General features: G+C 36.4%; 1 protein-coding gene across 6 annotated transcripts in view; it reads right to left on the bottom strand.

The window, feature by feature from the left end:
* The window catches only part of EBF1 (EBF transcription factor 1), a 395,009-nt gene that overhangs the window by 63,074 nt on the left and 308,709 nt on the right, over positions 1 to 23,226 (bottom strand). For 4 of the 6 annotated variants that reach the window (XM_083352267.1, XM_083352270.1, XM_083352268.1 and 1 more), the window contains exons 9-10: positions 12,463 to 12,593; positions 6,584 to 6,710 (exon numbers count right to left, since the gene is read on the bottom strand). In XM_083352267.1, the coding sequence (XP_083208393.1) occupies positions 6,584 to 6,710; positions 12,463 to 12,593 (258 nt within the window). Of the gene's footprint in view, positions 1 to 6,583; positions 6,711 to 12,462; positions 12,597 to 23,226 lie in introns of all 6 variants that reach the window. The other 2 variants (XM_083352266.1, XM_083352269.1) reach the window with 1 other exon arrangement.

Here is a 23,226-nt window from a genome sequence, read left to right as displayed (position 1 = left end):
CTGATTCTACTGTTACAAATTATTACTTATACAAAGTGAATATCATTATTAGATACTAATAATATTCCCCTCAGATAAGACCCAGTGCATATGTACTTAGAAGAAAGTCCCATTGAGTGCCTCCAAAGAAGTATGTAAGATTTAGCCTAAACATTCAAATATAATGGTTCTGGTGTGTTTTTTTCTCTAAACTGAGTACTATCCAGAGTCTGTCAAGACTGTGATATAAATATTGTTAAAGGAATAAATCTGTTTTCCTTGTAGCTAATTGTAAAAGATATTTAAACATAGCCAATTAAATTAATCATCATTTGTAGTGGTTTCCATAAACATACTTTAACATTTGTAACATTTCTCTCTGCTTACAGATTTTGATTCATTAGTTAAAACTATTACAGATCAAATTTCTAAGTTGTTAGCAGTTAAAAGAAGGTGAGGAAGAATCTAAACAATGGTCACTAGGCATTTCCTTTTGAAAATATTAGCATTTAGCAGTAAAGGAAAAAAAAGAAGAAAACAGTTTACAGACAGGTGGCCTGAGGGGATATTTTGCCGAACCCTGATTAAAAATAATTTCTTCTAAATAAGACTTAACCACAAAAAGGAGCCATTAAGAGAGACATTTTCATCAGAGGGGGGAAAAAAGCACTCCTCGTAAGATTGCTTTTTTTCTTTTTCTTTCTTTCTTTCTTTCTTTCTTTCTTTCTTTCTTTCTTTCTTTCTTTCTTTCTTTCTCTCTCTCTCTCTCTCTCTCTCTCTCTCTCTTTCCTTTCTTTCTTTCTTTCTTTCTTTCTTTCTTTCTTTCTTTCTTTCTTTCTTTCTTTCTTTCTTTCTTTCTTTCTTCTCTTTTCCCATTCTCCATTGCAGGATAAATAAACAGCAAGTGATGTCTCACTGTTTTCAGCCAAAAACAGAGGCCAAACTCCTCTGAGAAAACATTTGGCCTCTGTGGTTTTGTAAAACGTTCCAGAACACTGAATTCACTGACAACACTGTGGAAAAACTCCCATCTACTGGAATGTGATTGTGGAATGTTACAGTATCAGAACTTCCAATTGGTCCATTTCCTGTAGACCCATAATAAGACTCACAGGGTGGAGGGGCTATGTGGGAGTTAAAAGAAGTTCTCATGGGAAAAATGAATGGCAAGACATTCTAGCTTTAAAAGAAACAGCTAATCTGCTAGTTTGATTGTTCTTCAAAATTTACAATGAACTAGTAATCCTAATTAAAACCACTTGGCCTAGTTCTGTAAAACATCATAGCTTCTTCTATGCTTCATTTGTACACACCACCGTCTTATTATTTCCCTGTTTCTCCTGATCACTAACAAAGTGCTGACTTTGTCAGGGCAACTGAGCTAATTTTGTGAGCTCAGTGTGAAACCTTAGCTAAATAAAATTGTAGTAATTTTCCTTAATTTGTAATAGTGATTGGAGTGCAAACTAAATTTTCCTCTTGGGTCAATCCTATAATTTTCAATTAACTAAAACTGATCGGCAGGCTCGCTCTAATCCTGCATTTTGTTTAAAGGCATTTATAGAGGTGAGAAGTAAGTATGTTTATTACATGTGTGTAAGAGAAAAAGATAAAAACAGGGGAGGAGTGCAGAACAATTCCCTCTTTTTTTTAACCATACCAACCATGCAACCTGTATTACGCAGAGCGCTCTATGCTCACTATATAAAAAAAGTTTAATGACAAAATTCCCACAGATGAGAACAAATCCTCCACCCCCTTCCCACTGAGATAAGTGTCTGTGGGTAGACAGGACTGAAAGAAGCTGGAATGCAAGTCTGGATGCAGAAGAAGCAGAACCACTGCAAACCAGGGTTTGAGGTGGGGATCTAAATCACTGCCTGTGATAGATGCAACATTGTTTCTTTACTTTAAAGGTAAGTCTGGGGAAGAGAGTATTGAATTAAACAAGGGTTTAAGCTGAAATTGAAGAGCTTGATCTATTTTCATGTAAAAAGCATGTCAGAGTAGTGGCCTTGTAAAATAAACCTTGGCCAGATAAAAGAAGGTAATGGGTATCTGTTTAACAGATCATGGAATAAAACAAAATGCATCAAAAATTTTCAGTTTGTTGGTATCAGTACAATGCTACATATATCCACATTAGTTAAGGAAGGGAAGACTACAGTACTGCACACTAGAGCAAATAGGTTTACACAAGGACTGTGGGAAAAGGATGTCCTTATGGGATACAGAAGAAGAAGAACAAATAAAAGTGTCTGTAGCTAAAAGGAAGGAGCTTTGCCCTGGAGCACTTATGCTATTGATTCAACTTTTGCCTTATCCAGAAGTCGTGATAATCAAATAAACATAGCGGATAACAACACGCTATGTGAATATGGAGGGTCCAGCCTATCTGATGGTATGTCGGCTACCACCAGAAACATGTACTGATAATAACTTATTTTTGGCCAACGACAAAGCCAAGAAGGTGGATTAATTTCAGCAGTTTAATGTTTGATATAGACATGGAAGAAGAATGGCAATCAAAATGGTTGTTGTAAAACAAAATAATGAGAAATCATTCCAAGATTTCATCAAAACATTTGAATTCTATGAGCCTCTATTTTGTCTATTACTTTCAGTGGTATTGTCAGTTTGCATACATAGACATACAGAAACAAACTACACGTTATTATATTATCTGATAAGAAACTTCACTGAAGCACCTACTTTTGAATAAATCTGAATATTGCACTGTAAGTAGGAACTGGCATTGTATGATCCAGCTTTAATTTCACTATCGTTTTCAAACATAAATGTGTTGAAAAATTATGGTCATAAGTCTTTGGAGGTTTCTGGCACATATCCTGAAGCCAATCCTTCCAAAATTCTCCTTATGCTTAGCACTGTGTTATCACTCTGTACTGCTGGTGAATGCAGTTGAGATAACTCAGGAAAGCTGCCAAGCTTTCATTTACTATACAGTCAAACTGAGTTTTTCATTGTTAGCAGGCTGATACAGTACTGAGACAAATGTTTCCATGTAGCTATGTACTACATTTGGTCAGGCAGGTTGGGCATATTGCAGGAATGTCAGTTGCCAGGAACTAGGAGGCATGCCTTCTCTGCTGTGTAGACCTTATCCTCTGGAATATTCTCCCTTCACGTATCAGGACAACCTGAACCCTGTTGGGCTTTTGCAAGGCAAAAGGCTTGAGGCCCCAAGTGTGTTAAGGGTCCCATTTCTTCACTTTATTAAAATTTATAGAAACAGTCTTACTTGATGCCATATACATTTATTTTCTGCTGTTTTGATTTGCTTGTTTTTCATTTTTTTTTATTTTATGATGTATGCTGCTCAGAGTCATTTGTTGAAATAGATAGATAGATAGATAGATAGATAGATAGATAGATAGATAGATAGATAGATAGATAGATGGATGGATGGATGGATGGATGGTTGGATGGATGGATGGATGGATGGATGGATAGATAGATAGATAGATAGATAGATAGATAGATAGATAGATAGATAGATAGATAGATAGATAGATGGATGGATGGATGGATGGATGGATGGATGGATGGATGGATGGATGGATGGATGGTTGGATGGATGGATGGATGGTTGGATGGATGGATGGATGGATGGATAGATAGATAGATAGATAGATAGATAGATAGATAGATAGATAGATAGATAGATAGATAGATACTTTCATAGTGTCCAAATATCCTTTAATGTATTACCCATTTATATATTCCTATTCTTAGTGGTCAGTACAATCAAACATATATTCTTGACTCCTTGACTCTTTGACTTCTGAATTGACCCTTTATAATGGAAATTTCCACATTATGACCTGAGAGTATGGGAAACATCCATTGGAGAGAGGGGTCTACTACATCTATGCCCATATCAGAACTGGCCAAGTGAATAAAGGCCCTAGTGAGCACCTCCCTATAACACATAGAATAGGTATAATTTCATTATTTATATTCTCTGCTCCCACCCCCACCAACAGCAACATTCTGTATTTAGCTTCCAAGATTTGAACCTGTTGGACAACAGTTTTGAAAATACTTTAAGTCCAGGAATAATTAGATAAGAAAGCCAGCTAGAAGTATGGCCTGTGCACTACTGAAATAGAGACCTGGATACTTTGATTAATTATCTGAATTGAGGGAAAAAATGCCATTGGTTTTGCTGGAACACTCTGATATTTTTTAAAACATCAACCACAGAGTAGGCAAGCTATTTCTCCAAGTATTTTGGAGTACAAATATTTTGAAATACAACACTCATAACTCCAGTAGCATAGCTAAGTGTCCAGGACTGGCAGGTATTTTAAATACGGCACTGGAGAACCTTTGTTCAGTTCCTTGGTCATTAGTCTATGCGATTCAGTTTGTCCATCCTGTTTTTACCATTATTTATCATCAAAAACATAAAATGTTCTCTGAACTGTGGTGAGTTTGGTATGGGGAAAATTAACAATTCTGATTTTCTGCAGTTCATTACTTTTCCTCACTTGGCCTATTTAGGAAGGAAGGAAGGAAGGAAGGAAGGAAGGAAGGAAGGAAGGAAGGAAGGAAGGAAGGAAGGAAGGAAGAAAGGAAGAAAGGAAGGAAGGAAGGACATTTTTTGTTTGTTCATTTACATTTTCTCTATTGTACACATTTTTGCATCTATATATGCTATCGAAAAGCAAATATATCACTCTTGCATTGAATGAAAATTGAATGTGTTTCTCATCTATCTCTAATTACCAATATGCTCATTATCTCTAGTTCTCCATCTTTCTTCCATCAAAATCCATGAAAACTGTTCTAAATCACTGCCTGATCTTGACAGAGAACTGAATGAAGGAAAGCCTTAAAACAACCCAGAAAAGTTAAAGATGCATCTGTCAATTGAAAGATAGATCAGAGAATACAAATTCATCTCTGGGAAAAGATTGCAACTTTCCTTGACTTTTTTTCTGTCTTTCAACCTGTTTTTTTGCCTATTTGTTTTTTCAATCCTGCTAATCGTGGGTGTAAAGTGACAAGATGTTTGACTCCAGGCCAAGTCCCATTGAGACTATTCAATCAATTGGAGCCATCACACTCTTACAAGCTCTAATTCAACAACCATACTACTGTAACCGTGGTTAGAAGATCCTCTAGTATCATTCAGCTGCTATGACTCCCAACTTTCCACACAGCACTAAAATGGCTGAAACTCCATTTCTACTGTTGTGTGTTCTCCTTCACTATATTAAAGGATGCCGGTTATTTGACTGCAGCCTCCTTATTCATCTCTTCTGCCAGCAGGAGGAGTGACAACTCTACATCTAGTATATAGTACTATAGTACTATTGACAGGAAGTCAAGCACCTGGAGTTTGTACAATTGCCATCTGGCAGGAAAAAAATATTTCTCTTTTAAAAATAAAGACAGCATTGTGTTTTCTGTGAAAGGACTTTTGGCAGTATTGAGATTGATTGATTGATTGATTGGCTGATTGGCTGATGAAATGGGAGGGATTCACTTTTTAGAAACCTCATGTTGTCATTTATACGCCTCTTAAAATGTGTAAAATAGAAAAGCACAACAACAAAAATCTCTTCCAATGTTTCCAGAGATGTCCTCATTCATCTAGGGATGCCACCTGTGGCTCTAGATATTGGAGAATCAAGCTGAGCACCAATCCAAAGTAAGTCCCTCTTTTTTGTAAAGAGTAGAAAGGCTTTTAAGGCATAGAGAGTAAATCTCTAAGTATACTATCAAATACTTGAGAGAGGGGCATGGGCTTCTGAAAATACACGTAAAACATCTCAAACAAACATAGAAAACATACTCAACATCTAGAGCAGGGGTCTTCAAACTTGGCAACTTTAAAACTTGAGGACTTCAACTCCCACAATTCCTCAGCCAGCCCTGGGAGTTGAAGTCCACAAGTTTTAAAGTTGCCAAGTTTGAAGACTCCCTGATCTATAGAATACTTGAATGAAGGTTCAGAACTTCTCCCGATAATCAACAGAGAATAACAGCCTGTGGTCAGTTGGACAGGAGCAAATGATCCATTCAGATCATTCTCATGTCATTAGAGGACATGCATTTCTTCCTTCTAAAAATAAAATATCAGACCTGTAATAGATTCCATATGTGTCATTGTATTTATTTCTATGATCACTGCTTTACGTTGCCTTGAGCTTCAGTTTATAGGAAGGCAGATTACAGATGTAAAAAGTAAAAAAGTAAACACAGTCTGATTCCTTTCACCTGACTCTCAATCTTTCAAATTTCTAAAGAGCTGTGACTAACAGCCAGGTCATCAAAACATTTTCCTCTTATTGTGAACTTGATTTTTCAGTTAGGCTGTGATGTTATTATTTTTCCATTGAAATATAATCAGTAAAAGTCTTACTGAATGTGTGGCTGGATGTTTCACAGATACAAATAATTATTTGAATTGTCATGTGATAAAAAGATAAAAGTTTCTTTGTGTTCGAGAAATCTGCATTAATTTGGAATATTCATTATTATAATGCACAGTCTCAAAGTGGCAACACCACCAAACATTGGTCAACTATACCTTTTCCCATAAAAACTTATATTTAAATTAAAGCAATATTACCTGTGTAGATAAATCTTCCAGGTGTGCCTTTACAGAACTGCTTGGATTTATAGGACAATGTAACTTCCACAACACCAGGAATATGTCGGGGTGGTGTTTGAACTCTGATAGCATGTGGCGTAATAAGCTAGAAGAAAATGTAAGAATAGAGGAAATTGGATAGATATACAATAGTTATGTAATAAAACATTCTTTTCAGATCATACAACAAAGCTTTAGAATATATAATTAACCTGTCAGTATTTGAATGTATTCTTGGAATAACTAGCATAAAAGCCAATGATAACAATATTTGCAAATGTTATTTCCCAGACATAATTATATTAGCTCTGTTTTCATACACAGCAAGCATTTATTTTGGGGTATGAGAATTTCTTGTGACAAACCACAACTTTTGATTGAACCAACTTGCAGTTTTTATACTAATGAATCCCACAGGATTTCCATTTTGCTCCCCTAGCATATGTCAGATCATATATGAGTGTCCTATTAGAAAATTATCACTCAAAAAGTAAGAGCTTTCTACATTTCATGCAATGAAATGTAATGAAATTTCATTACATGCAATGAAAAAGATAAGCACATATATGTTTTTTCTCTGACAACACGTATTCAGAGTGCTTAGCTTTAACATATTTTACACTGTTTTACTGCATTATCCATGATGCAATAGGGAATTCCTTTGTTGTAACAGTTCATCACTATTTTTCAGAATTAGAATTTCTATTGAAATCACAAATCCATATTTTAACATTGTTCTGTTCAGAATATTCAACGAAAGAGAGAGAAGCCCAAGGCTGACCTCATATACTTGTTCTGTTTCATCTGGGAGATTCTGGTTATGATTTAAAATATATATTACAGCTTTTGAAGTATTAATTGTATACTGCTGTATGTCACTTTCACAAGTCTGGTAACAAAATAATAACTGCAATATGTGGATGTGCATTATGTATATATGTATCTCTCTATACCAGGAATTAGATCTGACTTTAACATCCTTTCTCATTTGAGATTTTTAAATAAATGATTCTACTATAATATTACTTCATCTGCTTCAAATATTCTCTTTTAACTCATTGGGGAATTGCAGTGGATTAAATGTAAATTTAGGAAAAAGTGTCTCTAAAATTCTGAGCATGTAGGTCTTTCTGTAACAACAAAGAATGTTAATTTTTGTTTGACACATTTCAGCTTTATTCTATAACCTGTAATTATCACAGCCATTGTTACATACGTTATGCATTTTAAATAGTTATTGTTGGTTGTGTATCACTTTACCTTGAGATACGGAAGTATAACCAACTTATCAAGATTAGTTTGGGCTATTATAAGAAAGTCACCATGCTCTAACTAGTCCTGTTAGTTGACACTTATACACACCATGATATGATCATGCAATATTTATAATATAACTGGTCTTGAGGTTCATGAATTGTTCAATCTGATATTACTGGATGGTTTTATCTAACAATTGTTTAGTTCTACAAATGAGGGAAGATTCAATTTTTTAACATAAAAAAGAATTTATGAACAAAAGTAATCCATATCCCTGAAATGATGAGGAAGAAGTGACAAACAAAACCTTGTGAACTACGAAGAATAAATTTTAAAATAAATTATCCTATGTGTTTTTCATTGCAGGTCCCTTTATAGATAATCTACCACTCAGTTCTTTTCAAGTGTACATCGGGTTTTCTGGCAATCATGATCCACCCTCGTTGGAGACCATGTACCTGTAGAGATTATTCCTAACTTCACAATCTGGTGAGCAGCAGATAATCACTGTACTCTGGAAAGATTCCCAATTCAGATCTCAGTTTGAATAATAATAAATAATAAATCATCAGTTTTGCAGATGCCCTCCCTTCCTCTGGAACTTCCACGCCAGCAAATTACAGAAGAATGTTATACCTATATATTCTCCCTTCTATCACTATCTTGGAGGGTAAATTATTCATCTGTGGGTTCATGGGGTAGGATTCTGATGGGAAAAGTGAAAGAATAAAGGGCTAAAGATTTGCCTTTTTCTTTCATATCATTGTCCCAATTCAATTTCCCACACCCACTCCACATGTACTGGCTACTTATTTAACTAAAATCTATTATGGATCTCCAACTGCAAACTTCACAATTACTATGCAGGCTTGAAATACAGGGACTTTAAAAGAGCCCTACTGGAAATGCCTAGTTCATTAGTTGGTTTTAACAACAACCAGCTAGGTCTTTCAATGAAGTCAGCAAAGAAGGCATAAAAGAATAACCTTGCACCATCGTTTGTCATTAGCATCTGTAATTCAGACATAATTTGTCTTTGAACCTGGAGAAGATTTCATTTGATACTTATATGAGCTATTTAACTTAAAACAAACAAAAAACACAAGCGAGCAGCCATTGTTACATCACATGACAATGAATTTCATATTTTTATTAACCATGCACAGGAATACAAATATATAACTAACCAGATTCAGGATGACAGATGTATGACACACAAATGCACATTAATTAAAAAAATAATAATAAATAAAGGCCATTTAGGGTTCCATGTCTTTAAGCACCCAGGCATAATGTATGTACACCAACACCCATTCTCATCTTAACAATTAATTATTCTAGCTAATATCTGAATTTTAATCTGATGTATTGGAACATTAGTTCAAGTACTGGATCAAAAACTAGGAGACAGTGAGTTCTAGTCTTCTCTTAGACTTTAAAGCTGGCTGGGTGACCTTGGACCTCTCAGCCCACCCCACCTTCATAAAGTTGCTTGGATGGGGAAAATAGGATGCAGGAACATTACATATGTCACTGTGAGTTGCACAAAATAAAAGTAAGGTAGAAAGCTAATGATATAAATATATTTATTTTTTGTTAAAAGTATATATGTGTTTATGCTGTTCTACTTGGCTGATTGTATACAAAATATTGACCAATTGAACATAGTTTTTCTTTTCTTTTTTAAATGTGATCTTTTTTAAAAAAAAACATGATTATTATGAAAATTTAATTGGAGATTAATTGAAAACTCAAGTATCTGTGTTTTCATACACAATTAGCTAGGCAAATTATGCTCTGATTCATTCCTCCAAGTGAAAAAGGTTGTAATTATGTTATAGAATCTATACCAAAAATATATGTTTAAATAATAAATATGTAGCCCAAAATCATTTTAAATCAGCATAGTTAACATGTAGTATCTCCTATTTTCCACATGCTCAGTTATCAGAAGGCCTATTTTCTTTAATGAAACTCACACCAGCATAGTGTTTTAAGAGAAATGACTTGATAATCAGTTTCCATTTCATGCATATAAATACTGTAATTACAAAGCTTGAATACATGGGAAATAAAAATATAATATTTACATAAATATTATATTTTTATTTTATTTTATTTTATTTTATAAATAAAATAAATAAAAATAAAAATAAAAAATTGAGAAATAGGAAAAGAACACTATTTCAGAAATGAAACTTTGGTCTGTTTCTTATTTCTCAAATACATCCTTAAATACAATTGTTATACTTTATAGAGGCAGGTAGGCGTCAAATAAGGATGTTTTAACATTTCCTTCTATCAGTTATTTAATTGTATTTAGCAGTATTTCATTCTGGACTGCAATGAAAAGTGACTGAAATTTATTTCTAGGCTTTTTAACATTGAAATGTCATGTAATGATCATTTCTGTAACCCAGAAAAGATTTAAAAAGTATTAATTCTAAGAGTTAAATAAAAATGACTTGCTTATACAGATACCATTTTGTTCTGGCCTAGCTTTGTTTTGAAAAAAGTCCCAACTATGTTAAACAAAGAATAATATCTCCTATTACTGAGATTCTTAATTATCCATGCTACAAATAGAATCATCTTCTAAAGCCAATAGCAATTATCTAGTTACCAGGTCTTACTTGTCAATCAAACCCCTGGACAATTCACAATGTTATTGTGCCATTCACATTTTTATAAACATGTTAATATGATCCATAATATTTTAATGGAAATCAAATAACCATACATAAATACAAAACTCTTATGCAATCGATGTAAATATTTTTTTCCTTTTTTGTAATTTTGTATTTTGCAATTTTTGTCTTGGTGTTTAGTTTCTTCAATCAAAAAGCAATAAAAATACTATGGGCTTAATCCTGCTAACACAAAAATCAATATATGATATTTTATCTTATTTTAGTTTGTGTATCTCTTAGGGAAAGCTTTCTAAAACTGGAGTGTGCACTTAAATCTGCAAAAGATAAATATGAATATTCATTGTGACAAATACATAGCTAATAACTGTTCAATGGTTTGGGTGTGGACATAATTCATAAATATTAAATATTATTTTTAAGGAAATGGTACAGTTGTATCATATAATATGGAACAGCACATCAAAGGCCTTATGAAATGCATAATCAGATAATTTGATTTTACATAGCTGATGCAAATAAAAGTACCAGATTGATTCACTGATTCATCATAATTTTGCAATTGTCCTATGTAAGAAACAGGACATTTGAACATATGAAGTTGTAATTGGATGTCAGGTCTATGCCAACAATTCTAGTGTTATTATAACTGAAAATAACCCTCTAAGTAGTTCTGGTGAAATAACTGGATACTCTGGGAAATGAACCTAAGCTACATTTATATGCAATGCATCATCTCAGCCATTTCAGTGGCAGCACCTAATAGCATGCCAGACTGAAGCCCTATTCTAGTTTTTTTTCTCACAAATTTCAGCACCATATAGATCAGCATCCATAGTTTTCCATAGCACCCATAACTTCTGATGCTTGACACATGTCTCCAAACTGAATGTATAAATGGCTAATGCCTGAAAATGTCCATATCCAGGAGCTTTGAATATGTCACTAGAGATTAGCACTGGCAATCAGAAGGAATTTCTCTCCCTTCTGAGATCTCCATATTTGGGGAAATAGACATAAAATGTTTATCCATCAAAATTATCAGACATAAAATGTACTTGCCTGCATCATGTACATTTTGAAGCGTGCATATTTGGGATGGGCCTATGCCCCATGTGTACTCACACATTAAAGTTGCTTCTAAAATTGCCATTTTTATCATAATTGGACTAAGTAATTGCCTGAAGGGACAACAGATAGGAGCACATATTTAAACCAGTTTGTAAAATGGACATTAAGTGGTGGTATAAAAATGAGAGGAAAATTGCACAGAGCGATCAAAGAAAAAAATAAACAAGAAATGAATAGAGTGACGTAAGAGTACAAGAGTCAGTCTCTTGTTTTAAAAAGGGGAGACTGAGGACTAAATTGTTATGGTCATCAAAGAAACCATAGTTCACATTAAAGTGAGCTATGGTTTCTGATGTTGGAAATAACCATTTATTTATCAGGACTGACAGATGTCTATGGAGATTCTCAATCATCCAGGCCTTGGTTGTCCCAAAGGTGCTTTTCAAATGGCAACTGGACTTTGTTTTTCCTTGAAGATTTTGCTTCTCATCCAGGAAGCTTCTTCAGTTCTTCAGATGAGCTTCTTGGATGAGAAGCAAAATATCTTCAAGGGAAAGCAAAGTCCAGTTGCCATTTGAAAAAGCACCTTTGAGATGATCAGGACTGACAGTTACTCCTAATTAGATTATTTGCAGCACTGCAGGCATGTTCACAGGTTTATTTTTTAAAATGTGAATACATGGGATAGATTTCACAAATAAAGACATAAATATAAACATGGACAACTGAGATGTGCCACAGGTCTTTGTAATGCCCTGGTTGTTTAAAATATGAAGAATTAGAAACCATTCACTTTGTTTCTATACCACATTTCCTAAAAGAAAGAAAACTGGCTATAAACCAGACATGGTTACTGGATATTAATTTGCAGAGAACACCTACCTCACTCCAGACCAGCATGGTGCCGAATATGACCTGTAACCCATCAAAGAAATTGTCTCCTATGATGATGACAGTAGCACCTCCCGTAGTCCATCCTTCACTTGGACTGATGGCTTTGATACAGGGTGTAGCTGCTTTCCAACACACATGAAAAAGAAGGATTTGGCTGTTAGAACAAGATTTTAATGACAAAAGACCTGGGGGTGGGGGAGAGAGAAAACTTTAATTACCCCTCCCCTTTCTAACATGAAAATCTCTTTCTTTGTCTGGCTCACACTGCCCCCCTCTTTTGTGGAAGAAAGACTTCCAGCACTGGTTCTTGAAAAGAGAATGATTCTCCATTATTTTTTTAATTTTGTTCCTATATTTTTCCTCTTTAAAAGATAATATCAGTTGGCAGCTCATTGAAAGAATAGAGCAGATTTGCTGCTTGAAGACTGACTGGCTGGAGAAAAGAGTGCATTCTTCAAATTCTTCAAATTTCCTGCCTGTACAAAATATGACCCTTCTTTTTCGAGATTCATCATAAAGTAAAGGACTTCAGTAAACCTGCTTCATGATTATAATGTTTTTGATGGCAAATAGCCATGTTGTATCATTATGTTTAAATAATTTTGGCGCTTTGCAGTCATGAAAATATATGCAGAGCATATTTGGAAAAGCAACAGATCTCTGCAAAGATTTAGGGGAAAAATGGATTATCTTTAAAAAATAGATCATTACATATCAGAAAATGAAGTTAAAGCCCTATTTTTAATCATATTTTGTTAGCAATAACATACATTTTAATGAATCCAGAGATGGTAAGTTTTATAATATTGACCAATTTTTGAAAGGATAAAATTTAATTATCAATCATCTGATGAGAGTGTAGAAATCTAGAAAATTTCTCTAGCCTAGTTATAATGAATTTGTACAATCCTAGAGTTAATCTAAACAGTGGTAGCTTGAACTAAATGACCAGGAATTGAGCAATTTCCATTTATATATCCTTTTTAACTTTGCACTTTAGGCATTGTGAGCTAAAGTGACATCTGGGTCATTTTGGGTATTTTTTTGGTTCAAAAACTACTAAAGTTTTTCAGGGCTCCACCTTTGGGTCTAATTCAGAGATGGCAAAGCTTTGTTATGCCAAAGCTGAAAGATGATTCACTGTTATTCTTTCTTTTATCTATCTTATTCTCTGCATGACTGCCATATTAAGCACATCTTCAAGTAAAAACCTGTTTGTGGAAAGGAACATTCCTAAAATCATCCATCTTTGATCCATCCTATTGTGTATAAATCTCATAGTGAGAAGAATCCCAGAAAAAACATATGAAGAAAAAGAGGAAAAATTTAAGTTAATTTATGTTAATAAATCAAGCCTAAGAAGAGCCATACTTTCCCCTACTTCATTCCTTCAGTGTTGTAGACTCAGAGTGGTGGGGGGGAGGCTGTTAGATGATTTCTATGGATGTCTAAAATTTGGATATGTTTGACCATTGTGGTTTGATTATTGCAATGCACTTTACATGGAGCTGCCCTTGAAGACCACTTGGAAGTTTCAATTGATCCAGAATATGGTGGTGAGATATGCCTCAGTATACCTGTGTACATTCCTATTCCCCAAACTGTAATATTTGCCAGTCTGCTTCTGGGTGCATGGTCCAGTTTCATCCAATTAAACAATATCATCTACTGTTTGTATAGTTTTTCATGAGGCTTTTTTGTGTGAACAAGAGTAATTGGGAGTTGGTGATGGACAAATTGAATGAATGAATAAATATATTTCTTTGATGGAAATAAGCAATGGGGTCCTTCAATGGGCAGGATAAACAAAATCAAATGCATTCCTTGGTGAAATATGGACACATCCATATATGGTAAATTTCCTAGAACTATTATCTAAACAGCTTGCTTTTGTCTTCTAGGTTATTTTTATTTTACTTCCCAGTCTAGTTCTGGAATTTTCTTGCACTAACTAAATCTAACCCTCCTTCAAAATCAGGGAAAAAAAAATAGTTGGAAAATGCTAGAAGATCAAATTTCTCTTCCTACATATTCCTGAAACCTGCTCTGAATGCCTTGGGGACTCCTTGGAGAATATATGATGTCTGGATGAGAAGGAGAAGAAGTAAGGAAATTCCTTCTATGCATATGCAAGTTTGCTCATGTTGTGTTGGACTGAACTGCATCTCTCAAGGGACTATATAATCATCTTGTCCCAAGATGAGCTTCCCTGTCTAGACAATGTGACAAATTCTTTGAGAGTTGAATTAAAGTTATGTAGTGTTGTGTGATGACTATATGCAGGACTTTGGTAGTTCATGTGTATTTTAACTAGACTGGAACCCAAATCCCTCTTGTCTAATATTTAGACTAAGGTACCTGATAGAATTGTTATGTATAAGTGTACACCTGCACACACATGCATGCACACATGTGCTCGCATACCCATGTGAACATGCACACACATACACACACAGGGTGATTGCCCTCCAAGCAAAGAGAATGACTTTGAGCAACCTTCAGGTATTTACAGTACATTCAAATATAAATGATATGGGGAGAATGATACCATTGGGGCCTAAATTCAATCCCATTGATGTGCACATTTATAACCATGTACAAGTTCCTTCTTCCCAGACTCAATTCCAGTTCAGAAAAAAATGAGACTACTGACCCAGGACATAGGGTTTCTCTGAAGATAAATAGACTTGAATGGATTTTGCATATGGGGGAAAATGGTAATAGAAAATACTTGAGTTGTTTTTATACACAGGGTTTATTTAAACGCAGCTGTTTAATATGAAGTTGTTTGTTGAAAAATGTGAAACAAGTCATTTGCTCCTTTCCTTCTCGTACTGTATATATATAAATACAGACAGACAGAAAATAAATAGCAATGTAAATAAATATTAAGCAGACAAAGGAAAATACCAATAGAGTTTTTAACCATTCACTGGTTCTTTCTGCATTCTACCATTGCACAAAGGATAAAGCTTGTCTCTCTCTCTCTCTCTCTGTGTGTGTGTGTGCGTGTGAGTGAGCGAGTGTGTGTGTGTGTTCTCTTAATGCAGCCAGTTAAGAGAAAGTTGTCAATAAACTTTATCATGATAGTGTTTTTTTTTGGCTAGAAATTTTTTTAGGATATAAGAACATAAATAATTTGTAGAAGCAATCCAGTATGATACTTTAGAAAGATAATCTTGCAGACCTAAGGAGTTTAATAATCTTTTAAACATTCACCAAATTTAATTATCATAGAACAAATAATACTGAATGTTTTCATGCTTTCTGCATTAGTATCATAGAATTGCTGCTTGTTTGTGAATTGACAGAGAAAGGAAGGAAGGAAGGAAGGAAGGAAGGAAGGAAGGAAGGAAGGAAGGAAGGAAGGAAGGAAGGAAGGAAGGATCTGGGCCTATTAGATCAGCCCATCTAATTGGTAACTGATGGACCCAATTGTGTTTCAGAGGGGAGCCTGAGGTTGTTCTGGGAAGTCTTCAACATGATCCAAACAAAGCCTTGGTGGTCACATGGAATGAGAAACAGGTCTTAGCATGGATTAGATTGTGTCTGAGCAGCCTTTCCATGTCCATGGTTCCCACAATCTTTGTGGTATACAGAGGAATTGAAGAATTTAAAGAGGCTAAGAGATGCCTAGAGCAAATGACATAGAGTGAAAACATTTAAAGCCTGCCTTGTGCTGGTAAGGGTAATGAAACATGATTAATTCTCCACCCTTATTCCATTTGCAGATACTCATCCAAATTTAGGTGACCTGATCCCTTTTCAGAGTCCATCTACAAGGTCACTGTGAGGATTATCCTGTGCATTTAGGACATGAAGTCACTTGCATCTGCACTGGTCTCCAACTCTAGGGCACTGCCAATGGAGGCTACAGGGGCTAGGTTTTGCAAGGTTATCTGGAGGATCCCTTTGCACCTGAGGAGGTGGATAGAGTTCTTGCAGCTGATAGTCTGGCTACCTCTATGTTAGATTAACATCTTTTCTGATTGGTTAAGGCTACCAAGAGGGGATGCGTGATTACATCTGGGTGATAGTTAATAATTCCTTGAGGGAAGGGATGGTTACATTGGCTCTCAAGGAGGTGGTAGTGTGCCTTCTCCTGAAAGGGCCAGTTCAGTCACATGGATTGATGTGGATTATATCTGGACCCTTTCGTTCAAAAATCAGGATAGGTTATGGGAGTGAAATAGCATTGATCAGATTATTAGACTAAACCTGATGGGAGCAGAATGGGGGCAGTGTGACTATCCTCACTCTTCTTGATTTCTCAGTAGCTTTTGATATCATCAGTGATATCCTTCTGGACTGGCTTTGGGAATTGGGGGAAGGTAGTACTCTATTGTGCTCATGTTACTCCTTCCTCCGGGATAGTTCCAGTCAGTGTTGCGAGGAAGGCCCTTGCCCATCCCTAGCTGAAGCTGACATTGCATATCTAATGACCATAACAGAGATAAGCCTCTGCTTCCATTTGCCTCCAGTTGTGGAGGCCTCTTGCATGTGTTACTTGTTTCATTGTTTATTTCAATAGCAACTGCATATGTATCCTTAGCATGCTGACTTGTTTGGCTCTCAAGCTTATGAGTATAATTAAGAAGTGGCCATTTCTTAATGTAGTAGTTTATAGTTGTAGCTTATCTGGATCTGATGTACAAGGCCTACAGCTCCTTCAGTTCTCAAAAGCACACCTGTGCATTTCCTTATTCATGACAGTATACAAGATATCTATAGAAGTGTTATCAATACTGCAAGCATTTTAAATGCATGCTTCACTGAATCAAACTAACACTTCTTACATGATACATGACCTGCAAAGCTCCTTATATAATCATTCTATCACGCTAAACGAAATGTACGATTTATGATCTGTATGAAATCAATGGCCTTGCATATTTAGCTTGTCACCGAATTGTGCTCAAAGCAAAAGTACTTTAAAGTAGTGAAGCAAGAGAAAAAAAGGGAATGGATTTGTTTCTAGAAAACCCGGGAATGGAGCAGTCCTCATATGACCAAGGTGCCCCTAGAATTCCTTTCAAACCAGCAAAACTTCAAACTTCTATTTCAGCAATCTGGCCTGGTCTGATGGGTTTGGGGTTGGATTTAAATAAGTTTTAACACATTTTTAGTATTGTATTTTTGGGCATAATTATTTAATTCTTTTTAATCTCTTTTTTAACTTTTGTATTTACATTTTGATATTTATTGCCCTGTACACCGCCCTGAGTCCTTCGGGAGAAGGGCGGTATAAAAATTTAATAAATAAATAAATAAATAATAAATAAACCAAAATCTGGAAAATTCTGCTCACGAGAAAGGTCTGAGCATTCTCTAAAAGAATAGGAAACAAACCTACTAAAATTTAGAAACATTTCTCTGAAGAATCTTTAAATTTCCACAAATTGCATCTGTTACAAATCAAATAGGCACTATTCTGGCATTTTGACTTGTACGTGTTAGATTACTAAAAGGAAAGCACGTGCATGACGCAGTTCTGGCCTTTAGAACCTTGTCTGGTTTTTTCACTTGCGTTTTTATCCACAAAGCAAATGCCACTTAAAGTACAAGGACTTCCCCAAAGTTGTTGTCATTAACTACAGTGCTCTTTGTGGGGTTTTCTTCCTTTCTTGTATCCACTGTGGGGTAGAGAATTTCCCCCCTTCCAACAGTGACAATAACATGATTACCCTGCCTCAGTTTAGCATAATTGTTCAGAAATACTCATAGCATATTGCCATCTAAAAGTGGAAATTATTAGGTAGATGTTCTTTGTTATAATAATGATCACTCCACAAATAAAAGCTCTTCTCCCAAAGGTACAGCAAGGCACAAAATGCTAATTCTGAAGATTATGTGCCTGCTTTTATTAAATATTACTCTGCCCTGTTCTGTTTGAGGGTTTCACTGCTCTGATTGTTTTATGAGTGCCATGTTAATGTCATTCCCATCTCGCTACCAGCAGGCATAGATTTTAGCTTTTGCAGAATTGATCAAAGGCTACGTGCTGTGGGAATTGCTGAGAAAACACGGACAAGCAGTAAAAATCTAACTGATTAATTGGTTTAAATTTCATTTCAGGGTGTTGACCTTTGGCTTGGGAGTCTAGTACTACACTAAGAGTCAGGTCTAATTACGAGATTTCCAATTTGCCTCGCACAAAGGCGGAGAGAGAGAGAGAGGGGAAAATGAATACGAAAAATAATTATAGGGAGGTGGGGGACTTCTTCTGCTTCTATATTTATTTAACTGCTAATATTCTCGATGTGTGTGCATATGCTCACACAAATATACAAACACTTTGACTGGGGATGCCCTATCATCACCTGCTGGGCAACCAGAGTGTCTAATGATACAAATAAATTAAGAAGCTACTGGCAGTGTCAAACCTTGTGATTTGCCATATGGAAGAGACAGTGTTTCAAAGGCTGGCAGATAAAACATACCCTTCATTAGTAAGTAAACAATATATTCCCCCCTCCCCCAACTCCCCCCCAAAAAAATCTATTTCATTGATAGAAAACAAGGGAAATTGATGCTTACTTAATAGTTTATGGGTGGCCTTGGAAATAAGGGTTAATTGAACTAAGACATGCAGACTTACTGAGCCGAATTAGTGGCATGCAGAGCTATCAGCCAAGTTCTGTCTTTGCTCTTTTTTTGATTCAAAAAACCTGTGCTTTGATTAATGCAGATGTTGTGCAGGTGCTGAAGACTGACCCATTTCCTAGCCCCTTCAGTATTTATCAAGAAAGACTGGGTTTGGTTCCATAGAGAAGGCCTTGTAGCTCTAAGTTCAAACAGATTTAGGATGATGCACAATTATAGGCACTGGTTACAACTGAAATGGATAAATGCAGTCTATATTCACAGGATCCAGTAAACTGGGGAGAATAAGATGTTACCAAACTGGGAAGTAGGGGAAGGGGGAAGCAACCATTCTAATAAAATAAGTTTGTTAATACTTAAACTGGAAAGTATTTGTCCAAATATTCCTAAGTAAACTAATTAAAATATCCCTAGACCATTAATAATTCATTCTTCCATAGTTATTAAGATGTCTTAGATTACATATGTACCAAATTTTACCTTCTGGTTTCTCTACCCTTTCTGCACTTAATGAAGCCATAATGAAACAGTGTTATGTATAGAATATTCAGAGGTAGCTAGTTATAGGATGGTGCAATCAAAGGCTAACTAATGAGCTAAACAAGAACCACTGTCAGTCTGGCCACATAGCAGAATTTGTATAACAACAACATCAACAACAGAATACAAAGACCTGCAGATAGAATGACAATGGAAAAAGAAATTAAAAGCAATACAATTGTAATAGGTGCCTTGGGTGCAATCCCAAAACAGCTGGAATACCATTTGAACACCATCAGCATTGATAAAATCACCATCAGTCAATTGTAAAATGCAACTTTACTTGGAACAATTTACATCCTGTGACAATGCCCTCAAACCTCAACATCTTCCTATCCAGGTCCTTGGGAACAACTCAATAATTGGATAAAACTGCCAAATCATGTCTGAACATCTGGCTAACTATGCGACGAACTATGTGACGAACCATAATAACACAATACTGCAGTATCAAATACAAACACCAGCTCACTGCAAGAAACAAATGAACTAATGCATAGCAAGGTGACAGTTATAACTGAATACCTTGGATGCAAAATGAACAAACAGGGGGAAAAAAGTTGAACAGTACACCACCACCACACTGGAAGATCAGGTTCAAAAATAAGATCAGATGCAAGCAAGCTAGAAAAATGTTAAAGAAAAGTCCAAACAATATCTGATCAAGAAATATCCCCAGAAACAAGAAAGATCAAGGAAGCATTGGGAACAATAAAGTAGCAAATAACAGCTATAACCAAGGAGATCAGCAGATACAAAGCTTGAATTGCACACTATAGGCAGAATCTCCAATTTCAGCTGAATCAAAAACATTTCTACCAAACCATCAATAGTAGTAGCAGTAAAACAGTCAACATCTGACAAAGATGTAACAGTACAGTTCTGTGCACAGCTATCCAACAATCTAAATAAATATAACAAGAGTGCAACTTCAATAAAGGAAATAGAATTTATTTTTTAAAAAAATGCTGAAATGAAAGAACTTGTAATAACTGCATAAATGGTGGAGAAAAGGGCAAGGAAGATCAAGAACTGATTAGCACCAGGCAAAGATGAGCTGCATTGTTTTTGATTAAAACATCTTACACGTCTACATTCACTGATTTCCAAGAAGTTAACAACATACTGCAAGGAGGTGAAATTGAAGCTTGGTTAAAATCTGGCAGAACATTATCTGATAATGAAAGAGTCAACAAAAGAGACAGCACTAGGCAACTGCAGGCCAATTACTTGCTTATCAACAACTTTCAAATTGCTAATTGGTGTGTGATAGCTGGTAACAGTCCAGAAAGCTCTAGCTCAGGGGTTCCCCAACCTCTGGTCTGTGTACCAGTACCAGCCTGCGGCATGCCAGCAACCAGTCTCCACAAACAAGCAAAGCCCCATCCATGGGATGCAGGCAGCACACAAAAGCACACTCCCTCTGGTCCACAGAAAATCCTCTCTCCATGGAACCAGTCCCTGGTGCCCAAAAAGTTGGGGACCTCTGCTCTAGCTCTTTCCACTTGTGCAGAAATGAAACTGACCAAACAGCATCAAGAGAATTAACATCTGAGCAACTGTAGTCATTAGATAGATAGGGGGTATAGTGGCATGGACTCAAGCAGAATTAAAGCCCTGGATAGGAAGACAAGGCCCATGTAGCATGCATTGCAGCAGTCAAGCTCTGAGGTGATCAGGGCATGAGTGTCCTCCTCCCCCCAATATAGGAGAGTGTAGAACTGGTGCACCAGATGAAACTGGGCAAAAACCTTCCTAGCCACATCTGCCACCTACTCATCGAGCAGGATCTGTGAGTCCAGAAAGACCTCCAAACTGTGCACCATTCTTGGGTGTTGAAGCTCAGAGTTGGAATAAACCCAGATTTTGGTGATCCAAACACCCATAGCCACTTGGCCTTGGTAGGCTTGTGTTGGAGATGATTCCGCCCCATCTGAACTCAAATAACCTGCAGGCATTGGGATAGAACCTCAACAGCCTTTCTTGGCTGGCACAGAGTTGAACGATATAATTAGGCAACATCAGCAAGTGAACTCTTGATCAGAGGGTTTGGAAGATCCAATGTGAGTCTCGCATAGCATACTTTGTTACATAAAAATTATGCTTCTGAAAAAATGGTGTCATCTCATATTTTTCTACTTTGGTATGTAATTGAAAAATAGCATGTCTATCTAATAAAATAAGGGTTTCTGTAAAATAACATAGAACTAGTATGCTCTGCAACATACAAGATTGACATACTCAGTGTAATCATGGTGAAGACTAGTTACAAATAGTTTAATGATTGGTCAGCTAGCTCAGGATGTTTAATGCTGACAGAAGTTTGCCAGGAATTATATTTGAGACCTTTTGCATCTAAAACATCTGCTTTACTACTGGGCGACATATCCTAACAAAGAGGTCTCCATTCTGAAGTTGACCTCCCTGCACCTTATTCCATTTTTCTTGGCCTCTGGCAAAGGTGCAAGAATGTAGCCTGGGGATACTTCTTCTAAAGCTGCAGGCAAATTTGACAACATATTGAATTACACTTCTGATTATGGAACCCTGCAGAATAAAAATGTGGTAGTCTACTTTGTTCTTCAGCTCCAGAGAGCCAGATCGGTTTTCCTTCTTGGATTTATCAGTGCGGAGAAATATAGATTTTTTTTATTTGCACTTTCTTTTTTAATCCAAACTTATACTGGAAAAAAATAATAATATTGTGCATATTAATTTGAGGAATTAACCCTAAACAAACCTGGTATACAGAAGTGATATGGTAGGTAAAGGGCTTCATTATGGCAATATAAAGGTAAAGGTAAAGGTTCCCCCGGACATGTGTGCTAGTCGTTTCCAACTCTAGGGGCTGGTGCTCATCTCCGTTTCAAAGCCAAAGAGCCAGCGCTTGTCTGAGGACGTCCCCGTGGTCATGTGGCCAGCATGACTAGACGCCAAAGGCGCACGGAATGCTGTTACCTTCCCACCGTAGTGGTCCCTATTTTTCTACTTGCATTTTACATGCTTTCGAACTGCTAGGTTGGCAGAAGCTGGGATGAGTAACAGCCGCTCACTCTGTTACGCGGCACTTGGGATTCGACCCGCCAAACTGCCGACCTTCTGATCGACAAGCTCAGCGTCCTAACCCACTGAGCCACCGCGTCCCATTATGGCAATATAGGCTGCATTATTATTTTCATACAGAATGAAAATTTAATTTAATTTTAATTTATTGAGATTTTTATACCGCCCTTCTCCCAAAGGGACTCAGGGCGGTTCACAGGGCATAAATATAAACACCAATACAAACATTAAAAAATAATTAAATTAATGCCCAAGTTAAAACCAGAATACTAAAACAAACCAATAAAAAAACCCAAGTACCCCCATCAGGCCAGACCCGCTAGTTCAAATAAATGGGTCTTCAACCCGCGACGGAAGGATCGGAGGTCTGATGCCATCCGGAGCTCGACCGGCAGTTGATTCCATAACGCCGGAGCACCCACAGAGAAGGCCCTCCCCCTGGGGGCCACCAGTCGACATTCCTTGACAGGAGGCACCCTGAGGAGGCCCTCTCTGTGGGCGCGCACAGGGCGGAGGGGAGTCGACGCCGGCAGCAGGTGGTCCTCG

The sequence above is a fragment of the Vipera ursinii genome (assembly GCF_947247035.1).
Source record: "Vipera ursinii genome assembly, chromosome: 2".
NCBI lineage: Eukaryota > Metazoa > Chordata > Lepidosauria > Squamata > Viperidae > Vipera > Vipera ursinii.
The sequence above is the reverse complement of the archived record's forward strand: the minus strand, read 5'-3'. Positions and strand labels throughout refer to the sequence as shown.